The sequence below is a fragment of the Cricetulus griseus genome, chromosome 6, assembly GCF_003668045.3.
Source record: "Cricetulus griseus strain 17A/GY chromosome 6, alternate assembly CriGri-PICRH-1.0, whole genome shotgun sequence".
In the NCBI taxonomy this organism is placed as follows: domain Eukaryota; kingdom Metazoa; phylum Chordata; class Mammalia; order Rodentia; family Cricetidae; genus Cricetulus; species Cricetulus griseus.
Genome location: NC_048599.1, coordinates 121,195,607 through 121,214,697, shown reverse-complemented (window position 1 = coordinate 121,214,697; position 19,091 = coordinate 121,195,607). Strand labels below are relative to the sequence as shown.

Genomic DNA, 19,091 nt, shown 5'->3' with positions numbered 1-19,091 from the left:
CTGAAAAAAACAAAAAGACAAATGGAAATCTTGGAAAGACTTATAAGTCAAATGAAAAGTTAATGGAAAGCTACAGCAGACCAAAGAAGGACTACCAGAGAATAAAGGTTCAGAAATTATTAAATTCAGACATCAATAAATAACAACAAAACTCAAAGATAATTGTTACAACCTTCAAGACCTGAGACACCAAAACTAGCAATCTGTGGTACAGAAAAAATCTGAACCAAATTACTTATAGCAGAAAATTTAGGCAAAGAAATGGATATACAAGGAAAAGATTTACCAGACAATAACGTCTTCAAATCACATCAGATAAAATGCCAACAGTACAGAACAAGAAAATTCTTAAAAAGCAGTAATAAAGGTATGTAAGAAAAGCAAATCCATCTGAATAATAGCAGACGTAGAATATACTGAAAATAAAACCAGTACATACACTCTGGGAGCTTGCACGAGAGAAAACAACAAAACAAAAAACAACCTTTTGACCCCACGTTGGAAATCCAATAATACAAACCTCAAGTTCATGTAACGAAATGAAAAGGAGGTTAAAATTCAGAGACTGATGCTATAACAGTAGTTATCAATCAATGAAGTAAATAGCTAGATCTTTAAAGAGTGACAATACAAAACCAAGAAGAATACCCAAATTCTAATCAGAAGTAAAATCCAGTGGAACATTTCACTGCTGAATTCCACCAGGACTTTAAAGAACTAATACTAACACTCCTAAAACTATTCCACAAAGAAATGTTTCCAAATTTATCTTACAAAGCCAGTACTGCTCCAACTCCAAAATTATATAAAGATAAAACATAAGAGAAAGCAATAGCTGGGATCTGGTGGTGTATGCATTTAATCCCAGCACTTGGGAGGCAGAGGCAGGAGCATGTCTGTGAGTTTAAGGCCAGCCTTGTCTACAAAACTAATTTGTCCAGCCAACGCTACACAAAGAAACCATACCCCCCCCCAAAAGAAGAAAACAATACACTAATTTACCTTCAACATACATGCAAAATGCTTGGATTCAAGACAAATATTAGGCTGTTACAAAATGATGGTTTTTGCTTTGTTGAAATTTGCCACTTGATAATGAAATATATTTTCTTAAAAGCTTTATTGTGAACTTGCACATCAAAATCAACCAGACTCTGAAGTCGTAGAGATGCACTCTGGTAGACATACATTCTGGATTTTATACTTTCAATATCATTTTTTTAATCCATGTATTCACCACCAACTCCCCATCAAATCCAAGGCAAAGTCAGAGCTTGAAAAAGACAATTTATGTCCTCTTTCATAACTGGACCCATTAACTTGTATTCAGTCCTTCTTTATCCCTTAATAATTGCTATTTCTTGTATAGTATACTGTACACTTGCTTGCATACATACATAAATTGTATCCATTAACTAATGGACAACTAGATTGGCTCCATTCACTGCTACACTGAGTAGAGGAGCAGTAAACACTGGGTGCAGTTATCTCTATGGTAAGATATGGAGTTCTCTGGGTATATGAACATGAGTGAAACAGCTAGGTCATTTTGAAGGTCTGTCTATTTTAATTATTTTATGTGTATGGGTGTTTTGCCTGTATTTAAGTCTGTGCACTACATGTGTGCCTTGTGCTCACAGTGGACACAGGATCGCCTAAAATTGGGGATAGAGATGGTTGAGGATCACTATGAATGCTGGGAATCAATGCTGGGTCCTCCAGAAAAGTAGACTCTTAACTGCTTTAGCCCCTATTTTTAATTTTTGAGCAATCTTCAAGCTAATTTCACACAGCTGTCTTAATTTGCACCGTCATCAACAGTCAATAAGTTTTTATTACACACTCTCCTACACTGTCACTTATTAATGGTACCCATTTTGACTGGGTAAGGTATGAATTTTTGTACTTTTCCCTTTTTTATCTTGAAATTTTCATTGTATCCTAATATTTATTTATTTGTTTGTTTTTCAAGATAGGGTTTCTCTGTGGCTTTGGAGGCTGTCCTGGAAGTAGCTCTTATAGACCAGGCTGGTCTCAAACTCACAGAGATCTACCTGGCTTTGCCTCCCAAGTGCTTCCCCAGTCCTACATAACCTAAGTACCATGATGTTCCCATGGAACACCAACATTTGGGATGTAGAGTCAGGATGAGAGAGAGAGCTCAAGAGCAGTTTGGGCTGCAAAGAATTCTAGACCCCGTCTCTAAAAAGCAAAACAAACAAACGGAGGGAGGGAGGAAGTAAGGAAGATGGGGAGGGTGAGAGAGGAAAACAATCCTACCCTGAAGAAATGTGGAAAAAAGGACCATACCTCAACATAAACACAATGTATATATGGCAAATATAAAGCCTGTGTTCAATAAAAAGAAAATCTCAAAGTATTTCTTCTAAAAAAGGTGTCAAATTTTTCCACCTTTATTCAATAAAATGCTTGGATTCTTAGTAGTAGAGTAAGCTAAAACAAGTACAATAAAGAAACAATATCAAATAATCCCTATTTGAAAACAACCCTATATTTAAATGATTCCAAAGATTCCACCAGAAAACTTAGACACAACAAACATTTTCAGCAGAGTGCAAAATGAATATGCAAATCTTAGTAGCTTTTATATATACTAAGCAGTACATAGTAATTTTGCATATACAGTGAGCACAAGTGAGAAATAATTTAGGAAAACAATCCTATAAACCATAGCCTCAAAATAAAATAGGAATCCAATTAAGTAAGTGAAATACCGTTACAATGAAAACTGTGTAACACTGAAGAAGCAGTAGATATTAAAGACAGAAAGACCTAGATTCCTCATTCAGCAGAATTTGCTGTTTTGTTTTTGGTTTATTCGAGACAAGGTTTCCCTGTGTAGCTTTGGAGCCTGTCCTGGAAATAGCTCGTTGACTAGGCTGGTCTCGAACTCACAGAGATCCACCTGCCTCTGCCTCCCAATCCTGGGATTAAAGGCATGTGCTACCACTGCCGGGCTTTTAAATTTTTGTTTGTTTGTTTTTGAATTTTTTTCAAGATAGGGTTGGAATCTGTCCTGGAACTAGCTTTGTAGACCAGGCTGTCCTGGTACTCAAGAGATTGCCTTCTTCTAACTCCAGAGTGCTGGTATTGTTGAAGATTTCTTTGGTATTCTATGAATTGTAGAATTCTTTGAAGAATTTTGAAGTTTTTCAGATTATGGTGGGGATTGCGTTCAAGCCATTTCCTAATTCTAATTCTGCTGAGGGAGGGGAGTGTGGTGGTGTACACCTTTAGTCCCAGCACTCAGGAGGCAGAGGCAGGCAGGGATCTAGAATACATAAAGAACTCAAAATTAAACACCAAAAGAATGGTACCATCAATAAGTGAACACATGAACTGAGCAGACATTTCTGTTGCTTTTTGTAAAAACAGGTCTTTCTGTGTAGTACTGGCTATGCCAGAACTTGCTATGTAGATCAGGCTAGCTTCCACCACAGAGTCCACCTGCCTTGGCCTGCTAGGTGCTTAGATTAAATGCATGTACCACCACACTCAGAAAGCAAGCAATACTTAAGAAGTACAAAAGACCCATAAATATATGAGAATAACTCAATATCCTTAGCTAAGAGGGAAATGCAAAGAAGTTCTAACTCCTGGCAGTCACAATTGGAATTATTAAGAAATGAAAAAAATAAACTACAACTATTGTCAAGGTTGTATGGGAAATGGGAACTCTCATACACTGTTGCTGGGAATGAAAATTAGTATAGACACTTCAGAAATATGAGGTTCTTCAAAATACTAAACTAGAATTTGCTATCCCACTTCTCAGCTATACCCATTATCCTATATTTTCTTGATTTTGTCCAAACTAGTATTTTAAGAAGGAAGTTTTAATTATCTGTTTACTATAAAAAAAGTTTAAATTATTAGTGTGTAAGTCAAATTCTCTTAACAGTGGAAAGCTTTCTTCACAAGATAAAGCAAGAAGTTACTAATATTTACTATATTAGTGTCCCCACAGGCCCCAATTCCTATCTTTTATTAACTCATGTACAACTCCTTGTCTTCTGGTTTGTTGAAGAGGTTAAGTTAGACTACACTTGCCACAGTAATGTCTGTGAAAGTGACTGAGCATGACATCTCCAGCATCGAATTCTTCAGGACACTCTTAACAAGGGCAACTCTTTTTGCATTTTCTTCCACCTTACAGAATTCCAGCATGGTCACTTCACCTTTCTCTTCTGCTTAGTCCTTTTGGGAATGCTGGGAGACTTCTTCCTTTTCTTGGCACAATCCTCAAGTCTCAACACAGGATGAAAGGGAGACTCCTTTTGAATGTTTGCTAATCAGGAAAAACTGGATCTTGGTTTTTTCATTTTCTATAGCATCTGAAGGTTTGACCTCAAGTGTGATGCTCCTCCCCATAAGGGTCTTTATGAAAATCTGGATGTTCCACCATAGTCAATTGGAAAGCCAAAAACATGTTTTCTTTCTAAAAGGCCTTGGTATTTTGAAACAGTTAAATAAAGTAGAAAAAAATCATTCCTAACTATCATCAAAATTAGATTTTAAAATAAAGCTTCAACATTGGCATGGAAAACTAAGGACGGGTTTAGCACATAATCTTTAGAAAACAAGGATCAATGCAGCATGTTAAAAAACAAAATATAAGAAAGCAAGTAATGGGTTTAAACAGTACTTACTGCACCAGATGCTGCACCTAAAAGACAAAATATTTACAGTAAGTTAAGTGTTCCTTAGCAGTTCCAATATTTATTATTATTTCTTTCTTTCTAGTCTTATTAAGCTTATTGAGCAGTCCCATATTACCTATTTACTTGCTTACCATTTCACAGACAAAACACCAATAGCATAAAGCAGTTTCAATCTCCAAAGTTAACTGCCAGCTGCCAAAATGAGAAACATTCATCTTGCTTTCTGGGTATTCTGTCAATCTCACTAAAATTCCTTTCTTTCTTATATATGCTACTAAAGTACAATAATTCCTCTATTCCCTAATTTCTGCAAACTCATTTACTTTGATCCTATGCATGTGCTATTTGTATCACAGTACCCTTGAGACAACACACTTCTGCTTAAAATTTAAATTATAAATAATTTTTTTATAAAAGTGGTTCCTCAATTGTATTAGCCACATTTCATACTCAACTTAACTATATGTAGCTAGTAGAAACTGTATGACAGTAAGTATAGGTTACATTACAGAACATTTCCACCATTGCACAAAGTTTTGTTAGTGTTATACACTACCATATATATATATGGTACATACATACATACATACATATATATATATATATATGTGTGTACACACACACACACACACACATGAAACCTTTTATAATGTAAGGGATTTTCAGGTATTTGTCAGTGACAAAACTCATAAATAATGTCTAACTTTAGAAACTAGTCAACTTAAAATTTTAAATAAAAGAGAAACCAAAGACAAAAACAAAACAAAGGTTCACATATATGGAAAGCATTCAATTGGCTATGAGTATCAACAATAGAACCAAAACATTTGAAAAGGAAGTTGACTACAAAGACTAAGGGGTAACAACAAAAATGACTGTGAAGTAGCCCAGAAGGTAGCAGCAATGGTCGAGTGGTTAAAGTGTTGGACTTGAAGTAGCCCAGAAGTCCATGAAAAGAAGATACTTTACATCTAACAAGTGGAGCTACTATCTCTTCCCATGTTCCCTAAGTCGAAATATGGACTCAGTAGAGTAGAGCAAATATTCTCTGAGCCCTAACTATGTAATGTTGACAGATTGTTAAACACTGAAATTCAGATCAAATGTTTCAATATAAATTCTAAGTATTTAATAATAATTGCAAAATATAAAAAATTATGATAACCAAAGACTTTGTGCATAATAAATCTGATTTAAGAATACAATTATAGCCAGGCAGTGGTGGCTCATGCCCTTAATACCAGCACTTGGGAGGCAGAGGCAGGAATATCTCTGTGAGTTCGAGACCAGCCTGGTCTACAAGAGCTAGTTCCAGGATAGCCTCCAAAGCCACAAAGAAACCCTGTCTGGAAAACCAAAAAGAGCAATTATAATGCTGTCTCTTGTCAGATTTTGAGAAAATATTAACCAATCATAAAGATCAGTTTAAAAAAACTATCAATTTTATGTGCATGAGTGGTTTGTCAGAATATATGTATGTACAGCACATGCATGCCTGATGCTGGAGGAGGCCAGAAGAAGGCATCAGATCCCTGTGGAACTGGAATTACAAAAGGCTGTTAACTATGTGAGAATGGGGAATGGATGCCAGGTCCTCTGAAAAAATAGCAAGTGCTCTTAACTACTGAACCCTCTCTTCAGCCCCAGATAACCAATTTCATTCCTTGTTATAATGAAGCTCACCATACACTGTAGACATACCTGCTGCTACATCCATACTATTTACTCCAGGCTGCAAAAAGAGAAATTAAATTACTACCATTTAAATCATTTAAACTACATTTTAGAGTAAAAAGGCACAATGAATCAGTTCCGTGTATAATCTATAAGCTCAACAACTGTAAAATTTCTAGAGGTTTCAATTCTCAGGATTGCTATACATTTCAAGAGATCAATCAAGTTGATGTAACTTTAGCATTTTAAGATATTATTAAGATATGGTTATCAACTGTATGCAGAATTACAACCCTTTCCTGTCAATTCCAAAAATCTACAAAGCACTGAAAACCAAGTCTTATTAATTAATCAACAAAACTTACCAATACTAATATATTAGAAATAGGGCCTCGGACTCCACAGGGTATTTTTGTAGTGTAGTAAATGCAAACATTAGTAAATATACTAGTTTGATTAAAACACTAAAATCTTACTATTCCAAAGTATGTCATACCCGTTGATTAAAACCAACACTCTCAGGAAAAATAAACACACTTTAACATTAATATCATAGTTATTTATATATCACCCAACTACTACCTAAGTATGACAGTAAGTCTATTCAAAAACATTCTAGGTTAATTTGCAATAGGTAAGGTTTCAATAAAATGAGGATTTCAAATTAAGTCTTCTCATTTTAAGCTGAATATCAATTTTTACTAGCATTTAATAAATGTCAGCTTTGAAAATATTGCAATACTACCACACTGGTTTTCTCTAGCAACCTGTTTAAATGCCTTGTTTACTAACTATAGAATTAATTTAATCACTGAACATGTATGTATGTTGCAATGTAATGCTCAATTACGATTTTCATGTTACATTTTAGTTTTGGGGTGGCCTATAAAGTACACAGTATTCATATATATGAAAGCAATCAAAACTCAACATTATTTTCACAAGATTACCAACCGGTAAGGAAGGTTGCATGGAAGCCTGAGACATATGAGACATCATCATCCCTGACATTACTGAAGACATCATTCCAGGCATCTAAAATAAAAGTTAAAAAAAATGGTCAGCATGAAAGAGCAAGAAACTTGATAGGACTGTAGATATAATTTGAGAATACAAACCACAACTATGCTACTGTTTTATATGAATAATATGCTTAGTAAGTGCTTGTTGAATGAATGAAGTATTCTATAATGATCCTGTTCCAATACTTACGCCACAACTCATTTCTATGGTAAAAAATATTTTAATTAAATAAATTCAGAAGAACAGACTATACTAGTCTAACGTAAACGAGACTATTTGTTTCCTTTTATTTTTAATTGAACATTGTTTCTTCTTTCTTTGGAACAAGAGAATTTAAGACAAAAATTTTCAGTATTTTCACTTTTTATTCTTAATCTGTACTGAATAAACTTTATAGTAATACAGCCCTTTTCACAATCTTAGATCTGTGATGCTTAAAATCTAAACACTGACTTAAAATATATATAAATAAAACCCCTTTAATCGTAAGTTATATATAAAAAATTACATAAATAACTGAACATACTAGTTTGAGAATTTAATTTAGTCTACTAATGATTGCAATTAAAATCTGAATATATACTAAGCAGATTTTCTAAAGGATTTGATCCAATATTCATCTATATTACATAAAATATGTAGACCCATATTAGAATTCTGACTTTAATATATTAAGAGTATCAAAAGTTAACTAAGAAACTTGTTGGGTAACAAAAATTGTAATAACCACAGGCACTGGACAAGGAAACTGGTTATTCAAGTTTCAAACTAAATAAACTAGTAAGTTAAAAAACAGGAAAAGAAAATGTAAGTACATTGGTCAATATGAAAATATAAAATTAGGCAGAATTATATATGTGCAGGTTTTTTTGTTTGTTTTTCGAGACAGGGTTTCTCTGTAGATTTGGAGCCTGTCCAGCTTTGAAGGCTGTCTTGGAACGCACTCTGTAGACAGGCTGACCTCAAACTCACAGAGATCCAACTGTCACTGCCTCCAGAGTGCTGGGATTAAAGGTGTGGGCCACCACTGCCAGGTTCCATGTGCAGTTTTATTACTTGTTAAAACTCAAGGTAAAACAGGCTGTAACACCTGTAGACTTTCATGGAGTTAACTCATTTTTAAAAAGAGCTAAAATTATTTAAAATACTGGACAAAAATTTTGATTAGAAGGATGTGGTGGACCACTTGGAAACATAAGGTCAAAACAATATTTTCATAAAAAGCACAGAATTTGAAAAGCAGGAACACCTCCAAAACCTAACTAGGAGATTAAAGAAATAGCATACATCTTAGGAAAAAAGCAACAGCAAACAAGGAAGAATTATGCTTGCTTCCAAAACCATCTACCCTTCAGAGATTCATGGCACACCTGTGCTTTAGAAAACAACAGTAAATTGAACAGGTGACTTGTCATGAGAAAGCACTTCAAAAACACAGTAGGAAAATCTAAAATGACATACCTACCTACCTATCTATCTATCTATCTACCTGGTACTACATTCCAAACTAGAATCCAAAGATAATTTGTGAAGTTGAAGTTTAAAAACATAAAAGTAATTAGTTTCTCCTGAGGAACAAAAAGTACTTTAAAAAGTAAAATTGTAGAATAAGAAAAATCTGCATTAACTTATGAAACCATTCATAGTATCAATAGACTGAGTAGACTACTATAACTTCAGTTGAATTATTGAGTATATAACTTAGAAAAATCGCATTAAGAAAAAAACAAACAAACAACAAAGCCACAAAATTCCCATAATAGAGGTGCAAAATTTCAGTCAGACCAAAGAGACAGCAAATATTCAAATCATATAAATAAAAAACAAAGACTTTGACAAGAGTTGTTTCTTTCACTGTCTTTCCGATTTTTTACATTTTAAAACACTTTGAAATTGTTCATGAGTGTGGATTTCAGTTACTGTTAGAAAATGAGATAGGAAATACAGAGCTACAGTTTTCTTCAGCATTTTCAGAAAGTCCTGGCAGGCAGAGCCTAGTTACACTTGTTTTACCTGACAAGGTTACCCGTGAGCTTTTAAAATTTTATGTAACTAAATTCTAAAAATAAAACTGATGATGTATGAAACTAAAGATCAATATTCAAGATACTGTATTTCATATAAAACTACTATAAAAATTTGCTCTATGTAGACCTCTCAAGAGTTTTGAGCATGATAGAAAGACCTATTTTCTTAAGCCTCCATTATTAGAAGATCTTGCAATGATTGCTGTTTCTATAATTTTAAACAGAACATAGAGATACATTTTTACATTTGCTGTCTCTGAAGTTAAATTCAAGGAGTTGGATTCAGCTATACTAGTTTCTTGAAAGCACCCCAATTTGAGACTAATGAAATATCTATTATATATCCCCTTGGCTGTTTTAACATCACAGTGTTAATCAAAGTAACCTAGGCTGAAAACTTAAAGAACAGTGGCCTGTATTTTAAAACCTTAGTATTGGTTTATCTTCTCTTCAAAAACCAAAACTGAGACAGCCAAGTTTCTTCATTGTCTTTAGCATATTAAGTTAAAGTTTCTTTCATCACATGGAGGGTTTAGCCAGCTCTAACTGTATAGTCTTTTAGATTTCCTATTTGGAGTCACCCACCATTGTTAATAAACCTTTAATTTCAATGAAATGTTTGCTAAAAAGGAAAAATTCTTATCTTAGTTGCTATGATAGTGCCACAACGATTTCATGAAACACATTATTTTCTAAGCACAAATGGCCATTCATATTATTTTAATGTGAAATGTACTATAAAATCAAAATGTGTTACTTTTCCCATTAATACTATTTTGGCCAATATATAAAGTACTATATAATAAATAAAACTTCTAGATATTAAAACCAGAGACAGAGGGTTTGGGGAAAAGCAAACACCAAGGAGTAAGAGCCAATGCTTTTAAAGAGAAGGGTTTGTTTGTATGTTTTTGTCCTTTTTTTCTTTTTCTTTTTTTTTTTTTCTTTTTTTTTTTTTGGTTTTTCAAGACAGGGTTTCTCTGTGTAGATTTTAGAGCCTGTCCTGGAACTCACTCTGTAGACCAGGCTAGAGATCCACCTGCCTCTGCCTACTGAGTGCTGGGATTAAAGGCATTCTCCACCACCGCCCAGCTAGCTTGAGTAGGGGCAGTTTTAAAGCCAGTTATCAGGATGTATTCAGACAAGGTATTGTGGATAATCCTTTTAATAAGTCCCTACTAGCCAAGGAAGAAAAACCAAAAGTTCATAAATCAGTAATGGACCAATCTACCCAACAAGATCTTGCCTAAAAATAATTATAATACAACTGCAGATATAAGACCAATAGTAGAGCACTTGTCTGTTATGCATGAGGACTTGTATTCAGTGCCCAGTACTGGGTAGACATTTAGAAGAAGCAAAATTTTGAGGACAATAAATCAATGAGTAAAAACAAATGCCTACCACACAACCCATTTAATTATTCTTACCATCCCAAATAATTTCTAATGTTAGGTATAAATGCGTGTTTTATTTACCACTTTGTGTACTTTAAAAATAAAAAATAACAGTAATAAAAGTAGAATGGATGCTACAGAAGTTGAACAAGGGGCTGGAGAGATGGCTTAGCAGTTAAGAGCACTGAATGCTCTTCTAGAACCCTTGTTTAATTCCCAGCACCTACATGGAGGCTCACAATCATCTGTAAGTCCAGGCACAAGGGATCAGATATCCTTATCTCAAAATAACAAAAAACAAATTAAAGAATACAACAGTAATATGAAATCAATATATTTTGTTAAGTATCTATATATAAGGTAAACAGTATTTTTATAATTTGTTAGAAAACATTTGCTAAGACCACTCCCTGTGCCTGCTTTAGTTTGCCAAATAAAACCTACAGAATTTAGAAATTCTAAAGTAAGTAATCCCTTCTACCTCTTATCTGTGTTTCACATCCCATATTCAGTAACTGATTGTCAATGTAGGTCTGAAAATATTACATGAAAACTTTAGCCACATTGTGTGTGCACAACTTCAAGTAACTCTCACTTTACTTAGTAATGCTCCCAAACCAGTACAGTGAGAATGCAAAGGAGTTATCAGGACCCAAAATTTCTAAGGACAGAAAAACTCTAGTAATATATTTTAACACAGCAGGGAATTTAAGAAAAACAAAACAAAACAAAAAAAAACAGTAAACAAATGTATATAGTTCAGTTTCAGGAATCCACAGGAAATCTTGGAACATACATACCCAATAACAGGAGCACTTTATAGCCACCCTTCATGCTCTGAGGAGGTTAACTCAATTGTATCTTTGGATTTTATATAGAGATGCAGCCCAGCACAGCTAATAAATCAGACTAGCAGAATTTCTATCCTAGCCTAACTTAACAGGCTTTGGGAACTTGGGACTGCTATGATATTGACCTCTCTAGATCTCAATTTCTCATCAACAGCAAAATATTACCTGATAGTACTTATTGCAAGCAATCAAATCCAAAAATGAATGTAAAGCAATTAAAAATATTGCTCAACCAAAGATATAATGGCTACTAGAATTAGTTGTCTCACAGTACTCATGGTTCTAGTACCACCTAAAGGGTAACAAAATTCTCCAAATGTTTATCTCATATAAAATGGCAACATATTTATATATAATCTATGCATAATCCTGGTAAATTCTAAATATTTGGAATTCTTATATTACCTAATAACTACCAAATGCTACAGTTTTTATATTGCAAAAATGTCTGAACATATTCAGTATAGACATATTTATTTTTGAATGATCAATGGATGAATCTATGTGCAGCACCTGAAAACATGAAAGATCAACCAACAGTATTTTATTACCACTGTTTTTAACCTTTTACAATATAAGAACCTTCTATGTAACCCTTTCCCTCAGTCATTCCTTGTTTATTTCTCAGGTGTTTGTTGTTGCTGTGTTTTGTTTTCTTCATTAAAGGTATCTCATGAACAGCAAAAACTTTTTACCTTCAATAGAAATCAATAATACATGTAGTAAGAAGTCAATCCCAGCTTTAGTATCAAACTTAATGCTAGCTCTGCAATGTTAGTGTACAACTCTGAAGACAATCCAGTTACCAAATATAACCTAAACTAATACAGCCAACTCAATTTTCAGAAAAGGGGATTAAGTTCAGTAAGGTATATGAATTTTTCAAAGCTTATACAGAATTATAATCCTTTACAACAGGCAACATAAATTTGGAAATGCAGTTGAATGAAAATGAGCACCACTAAATCTTTCTTTAAAAAAAGTTCTAAATTCAGTGAGAGAAACACATAAAATACTGCTTCTTCAAGTTTTATAAAATTAAGGGCTTTAAAAATTTTATACCAAAAACATCATCTAAAACCTTTGGGACATATGACTATTATTATATCCCCTTTTCATGTTTTTTCAAGCTAGATTCAATGTTACATCTAAGTCTTTATACTTTGTTAGTAATGAAAAGGTTAATTTACAACATTAAATACAGCATGCAGAGACATACTCACTGATAACTACAACACATGATTTTGTTATTATGCAAGGTGTACATACACAACCCTAGATGATACAGATCAATCACTGAATGTAACCTTTTGATTTATCAAGAGGTCTAGTAAACTAGATGTAACATGACACTATTTTATTACAGCGAATTTGTTTCTGTAAGTGAAGTACATTGTAAACCCATAAAAATAGCATAGTAAACAAATAAATCAGCAATATAGTCTATTAGTACACAAATCAGCAATAATCTATTAGTATCATTACTAACTCAGGTATTATGCATTATACATGACTTGTGTGAGATAGTTTTTAATATGACTGGTACATTACCATAAACATATGGGCAAGATTTTTTGCTATGATCACAAGACAGCTATGTCACTAGGCCATTATTGCACTGAATAATATAGGAAACTATAATACAAAGTATTTGTATATCTAAATACAGAGCACCAAACCCACTTAGAGAAGTCAGTTTCCACTTTGAGCACACTAAGAAAAAAATGGATTTAAGCCCATGTAAATAATCATATGTTTATTAACTGCTAATTAGAATTAACCATTGCTTAAAATAGATGAAAAGTAACAGATGCTAAGTTAACTAGAGAAGGAAAGAAAAAAAAAAAAAAAACACAAAAAACCCCTCACATCTATAACATTTGCAAGTGCCCAGAAATACTCCCACACTCAGTATTGCCAGCCACTCCACACATGATGGGAGGCTTTTACGAGCAAGCTGCACATTGCACATTTATACTAAGAATGTTCATAAGGGACGTAGATGTCTGACAAAAAGAAACATGAAGGTGTAAGATAAGCAAATAAACAAGCTCAACAAGAGAACACAATCTATCCTTCTTACTTATAAACCTTCAAAACAGGTCCATTTTCCCAGGTAAACACTAAGAAAATGGGGCGGGGAGAGATCCTCTAGTACACACGTGTATTATAGAATGTTTATTACATGTTAGTATTTCTTATGAATAAGATGCTCCTAGGGAAAGGTGGTGATGAAGATAAACACCATCTGTTTTAAAAGGTTCCTTCAAGACTTCCCAATAACAGTATTTTGTACATCTCAAAGAGAGAGAGAGATTCATGGTTTCTGAGATAGTCTTCTTAGATCACTCCATATATTAAACACTTTAAAAATACTACTCTATCAAGTTTAAAATGATTTCATATTTAAGTAAGTTATCATCTGAAATAAGTACATCTGTAGCCTTAGTTAAAAACTGTCAAAATCTAACCACAGTATAAAAGTGAAGACAATATTTGTTCTAGGCTAATATTCTTTATAAAGAAATGTATTTGCTTCAGAAATATAAATGCACAGAAATGACCTAGATTCAAGAATTTGTGTGCCTTTTTATGGACTGGCTAATATAAAAAATAAAAACAAGTAATTCATCAGTAAGGTAAATTTAATATACTAACACACTGGCTATCTCTGGAAACTTCTATTACAAATCACCTTTTATGTTATAAAGATGTATATGTCAAGATTCTATTCTCAATGACATGACACAGCTAGAAATACATGTGCCTATCATTAAGTGAAATATTTAGGTTTCTTTACTCAACATTAGGTGGGGGGGAAATCCCTTATTTACTTCATTTCATCTGTTTTTGCTAAATGAAACAGCAATAATGATTCAGATACTAAACACACGGACAATGTGAAGTCACAGTAACCTCTAGGCACATATGGATCAGTTACTTTCTAGCTTACATTGTAGGAAATAGTATCTATTTGTTTCATTCATTCAACAAGTATTACTGAGCATCTACAATGCACCAAGAACTGTGCCCAGCACCTACAGAATTATTAACAAGAGTAACTTGGTTCTTGCTCTGCAAGAGTTTATAATCTATTACTTGTTAGGAAAATAGCAAATCACAAAACACTAAGGAAAAAAAAAATAAAGGCGGAAAATGTTACTAAGTACCAAAATAAAATAGTAAAAACTCCAAGCATATCAAATAGGTGTTAAATAACTTAGGAAGTAAACATTGTGCAAAATTATTTCTGAGGAAATAATTTAGGCAAGCAAAGATGTCATGGTGACAGTGATCTTGAAAGCAAGAGGGCAAAGACAGCAGCATAAGCTTAAAGTCAAGAGCTAATATAATCAATCATTTAAGGCACCATGAAAAGATTAGCACAAAAACATGCATCACTCGTTGCTTTGGTATGTATTACAGAAGATTTTTCAAATTTAAGCTGTGGGATTTAACTTATTAGGTCACAGATACAGAAAAACACTGGAGACTACTGAGCAAAGAAATGCATTTTACTTTATATTTTTTGATAGGAGATAGCAGCCATGAAGTAAGCAAACCAGCTCAAAAACAGTTGAGTATCCCAGGGATGGGAATGGAACAACCTGTGCTGTTACAGATTTGTTAGTCTAGTCTGTCTTTCTCAGCATTAAAATAAAATCAAATTCATTTGTAAAATGTAATTACTCACTGATATACTATCAAAAATTCACACCACAACCTAAACAATTAATTCGAAGGAATTTTATTTCTGTATCAATCCGAGAAAGTTGATACCACAAGGAAGGAAGCTCAAGACTTAATTTTATTCTTTTCATAAAAGAGGAGAAAAATAAACACCCAAGGAAGAGTGAGTCAGCTAAGAGGACTCTTGTTGGGCAAAGGCAAAACTCAGCCTATAAAGATAGCAGAATTTAATGTTCTTGGTGACTAGAAAGCACATACAAAAGGAAAAAAGAAAAGGGACAAGAGAAAAAAGAAAAAGGACAAGAAAACACTTTGAAGTCAAAACATGTTTCATTCTGAATGGATATGGAGGAAGACAGCCTTATACATGATCATATTTTGACAGAAATTTCTGCTGGAAAGTATTTGTTACTAAGCAGAAAAAAATTCAGTAAATTCTTAAAAAAAAAAAAAAGAGAACCCCCCCCTCCAAAAACTTAAATAAACTAAAGTTTATTCATTAGTTAGGTCCCTTCCAGCAATGTAATCTAATTCTGTAATTGACAAGGATGACTTTCCCAAAAAGTTGGGTGCATCAGGAGATTCTTTAATCTACATTATAGGTAACTGAGATAAATTTGAAAGATATTATGATTAAGTTACATTTGCTATTTCTAGGTATTTATTAATAGACTCAGTCTGAACTGGAGAAAATGAAATTCTAGTTTATCTTATAGACTGAGGGGAGAAAGCCCTGAACATATCACTTCTTGAAGTGACTAGCTGCAGTTTACCCTGGATCAATACTGTCTAGTCTTCATGTTGTTTTATAAACAAGCACTGAAATTTCTTGTCATATTCAATAACATTTCAAAGACAACAGTCATTCAGCAAGTGCAGACTGCTTCCTATTTTAGTCTTCAGCTGGTCTAAGCAAGATAACTTAGACATGGTCAACATAGCAGATACCTGACAAAAGTCTGATCTGTTCCAGGACCTTGGTACACGTCAAAATCCAGATGGTAATATAACAAAATGTCATAATATATGCATATAACCTATGGACATCCTATGTAATTTAAATCATCTCTAGATTACTTATAATACCTAATACATGCTCTATACATAGGTAAATATACAGTTGTTTTTCATGTGTTGAATAGGGAATACAACAAGGCAAAGTCTGTATTCTAGAAAAATATAATTTATTTTTCACGTACTACAGTTAGTTGAAACAATGAACGCGGAAGATTATATAGTTTTCAGTCCCAAAATCTAAAAAGTTAATAAACTTTTAAAAAGATGGATGGCAAAAACAAATATCCACTGCCATGAATGATACAGGCACCTCAATTATCTTCATTACAATTACTGTTTATTAATAATTCTGAGCACATGCTAACAGGAAATGTAGGAAAATGATTGGTTCACCTTTAAGAGAAAGTTCACAGAGCTTTAAGAAAGAACCCTAGAGTCCTTAAGGATTCAGCTTATCATGCTTTCCCAGTTTCATAAAGCTGAAAAAAGGTTAACTAGTTTTATCAAATGTTAGGGCCCATATTTGTTAGGTAGGACGGGGGCAGGTACTAGAAAATGATCTTGAGAAAACAATGACTATTCCTTGAGACTTTCAGAGCTAGTACCCTAAAGTATTCATTCATAATCCTCAAGGGACCAACAGAGGGAGAAAGAATTCTAAACATTTAAATAGTCAGGTATACTTAAAGGTGCATAAACATATTAGACCAGAAAAAAAAAAGTAGTAGAAAACCATGAAGCAAAATTCAGAATATCTGAAGTATATGAGTAGCAAGTAAACTTATTAGGAAGGCAGTCACTGGCACAGCTAAAGAGAAGGGGCCATAAAACAAACTGTGACCAGCTTATGCCAATTACTTCAAAAATAAAATCTGCCTTGTTCTGAAAATGACTAGCTGGTATCTCGGGTTTGCTAGTGCAACAGCACCATTACAGCAAGGGTAAGCAGGTCAACCCCTTGCAAAACTTACCTTGACTGGCCCAATGGAAACAGAAGGCCCCAGAAAAGAGAGAAGCATCTGGCAGTAGCAAATTGTTTTATTTTATCTTTCTGTGGAAAGAAACTAATTTTAAATAAGAACCAGAGCATTTAAAGAATAAATATTTTTTTTAAAGCTCATTATCTAGTTAGAGCAGCTCTACCAAGAAAACAAGAAGGGCTTTGTGCTGCTTTGAGATGAAAGGTACAGAAGGGGAATTAGAGTTGTCTCTGCATCTCCTAGGGAGCTTAAAGTACTGTTATTCTAGAGTAACAGAGCAAAAGAATCTTTTATATAAGGAACTCCTGTAGGCAGAATCTTTTCAGTCTGGTGCCTTTGAAAAAAAAATTTATACAAAATTAAGGGCTGTATTCCAAATATAAAAGAAAACCACTCAAGCCATTCTACTCTTAAAGTAAAAGAAGAGAAACACGACAAGCTCCTGTTTCCACTGCAATTTCACCAATAACTTTAGTCTTCATTGCTTAAGCCATTATCAAAGTCAACAGCACTCATTAGCAAAAGAAAACATACAACTGGTTTTCAAAATTATTTTGTTACCCGGTTTTCATGACTTACTAAGACATTCAAATGGAATAACCCAACCCGCCCAAGGATCTCTGTATTATAAAACCTTCCATAGGACACAACTGTTCATGAAACTGAAGCTCTTGCCTTTCTTGAACACTTCTAACTTACAAATAGAAATTTTGCCTACCAGAATCAGAGTCAGCTAAAATCTTTTCATCCACATCACTTCCACAAAATGTCCATTTACAGTTTGTGTTAGAGATGCAAGGGGCAACTCACAAGTAGGAGTGTGGAAGCAATAATCGTTTTAAAGATTAAGTAGGAAATGAGCTACCTATTTGGCACTGTCCAGGGAAGAATTAGTAATAGAGCATAAAATCCCTCCACACCCAACAAGAGGAAGATATTCCAAGAACAAAATTCATTCTAAATGAAAATCCCAAGTAATTACTATTTTTCTGATGCTACTAAGCATTTACACAGTAATATATATATATATATATATAATATATATACGTGTATATACACATACATACATACATACATACATATATTATATATTACCCCTCAATCATTAACAATCAACATGCCTGGAAAAAGTCACTAAGTTAAAGAGCCTAGATGTATAATGTCACTTTAAAGACTTTTTTTGAGATAGTGTTTCTGTGTCATCTTGGCTGCCCTGGAACTTCCACTGTAGACTATGCTGGTCAGGAATTCAGATATCTCCCTCTGCCTCCTGAGTGCTGGAATTAGAGGTGTGTGCCACTACGCCCAGCTTAAAGACACTTTAAATATTAATTTTGTTGAGGAAATGAGTAAATTTTTTATAAAAGTCTTACTATATTCAAAATTTGGTTACAGTCATGATCAACATTTTGTCTTGTTTGAAAACATATGGATATAAACTAACCCTTAAACAGCTAGAAGTACAGCACTGGCCTACATTTAAAAATCTGGACACAATAAAACAAAAATAAACAAAGTACAAAACATATTCTTACTTGTCCCATTGGAGGCCCTCCCATAGGGGGCATCATCTGTGGCATCATTCCATGAGGTACAGGAGGCATGTTTGCTCTCTGACCCATAGGGTGCATTCCCATTGGTGCATAATGCATGCCAGGATGCCCCATCTGAAAAACAATGAAAAATGAAAAGTGAGGAAGACACAGGATTGTTTCTTAAAAATGTGACTTAAAAAAAAAAAATCAACCTG

The 19,091-nt window shown here is 33.7% G+C and overlaps 1 protein-coding gene across 9 annotated transcripts in view; it reads right to left on the bottom strand.

Annotated features, from left to right (window-relative positions):
* Prpf40a (pre-mRNA processing factor 40 homolog A) overlaps window positions 1–19,091 on the bottom strand; it is a 41,401-nt gene that overhangs the window by 20,823 nt on the left and 1,487 nt on the right. For 8 of the 9 annotated variants that reach the window (XM_027420423.2, XM_027420424.2, XM_027420427.2 and 5 more), the window contains exons 2-5: window positions 18,877–19,008; window positions 7,311–7,391; window positions 6,384–6,414; window positions 4,671–4,687 (exon numbers count right to left, since the gene is read on the bottom strand). In XM_027420423.2, coding sequence (XP_027276224.1) covers window positions 4,671–4,687; window positions 6,384–6,414; window positions 7,311–7,391; window positions 18,877–19,008 — 261 coding nt within the window. Of the gene's footprint in view, window positions 1–4,670; window positions 4,688–6,383; window positions 6,415–7,310; window positions 7,392–17,332; window positions 17,413–18,876; window positions 19,009–19,091 lie in introns of those variants that run through there. The other variant, XM_027420429.2, reaches the window with a different exon arrangement.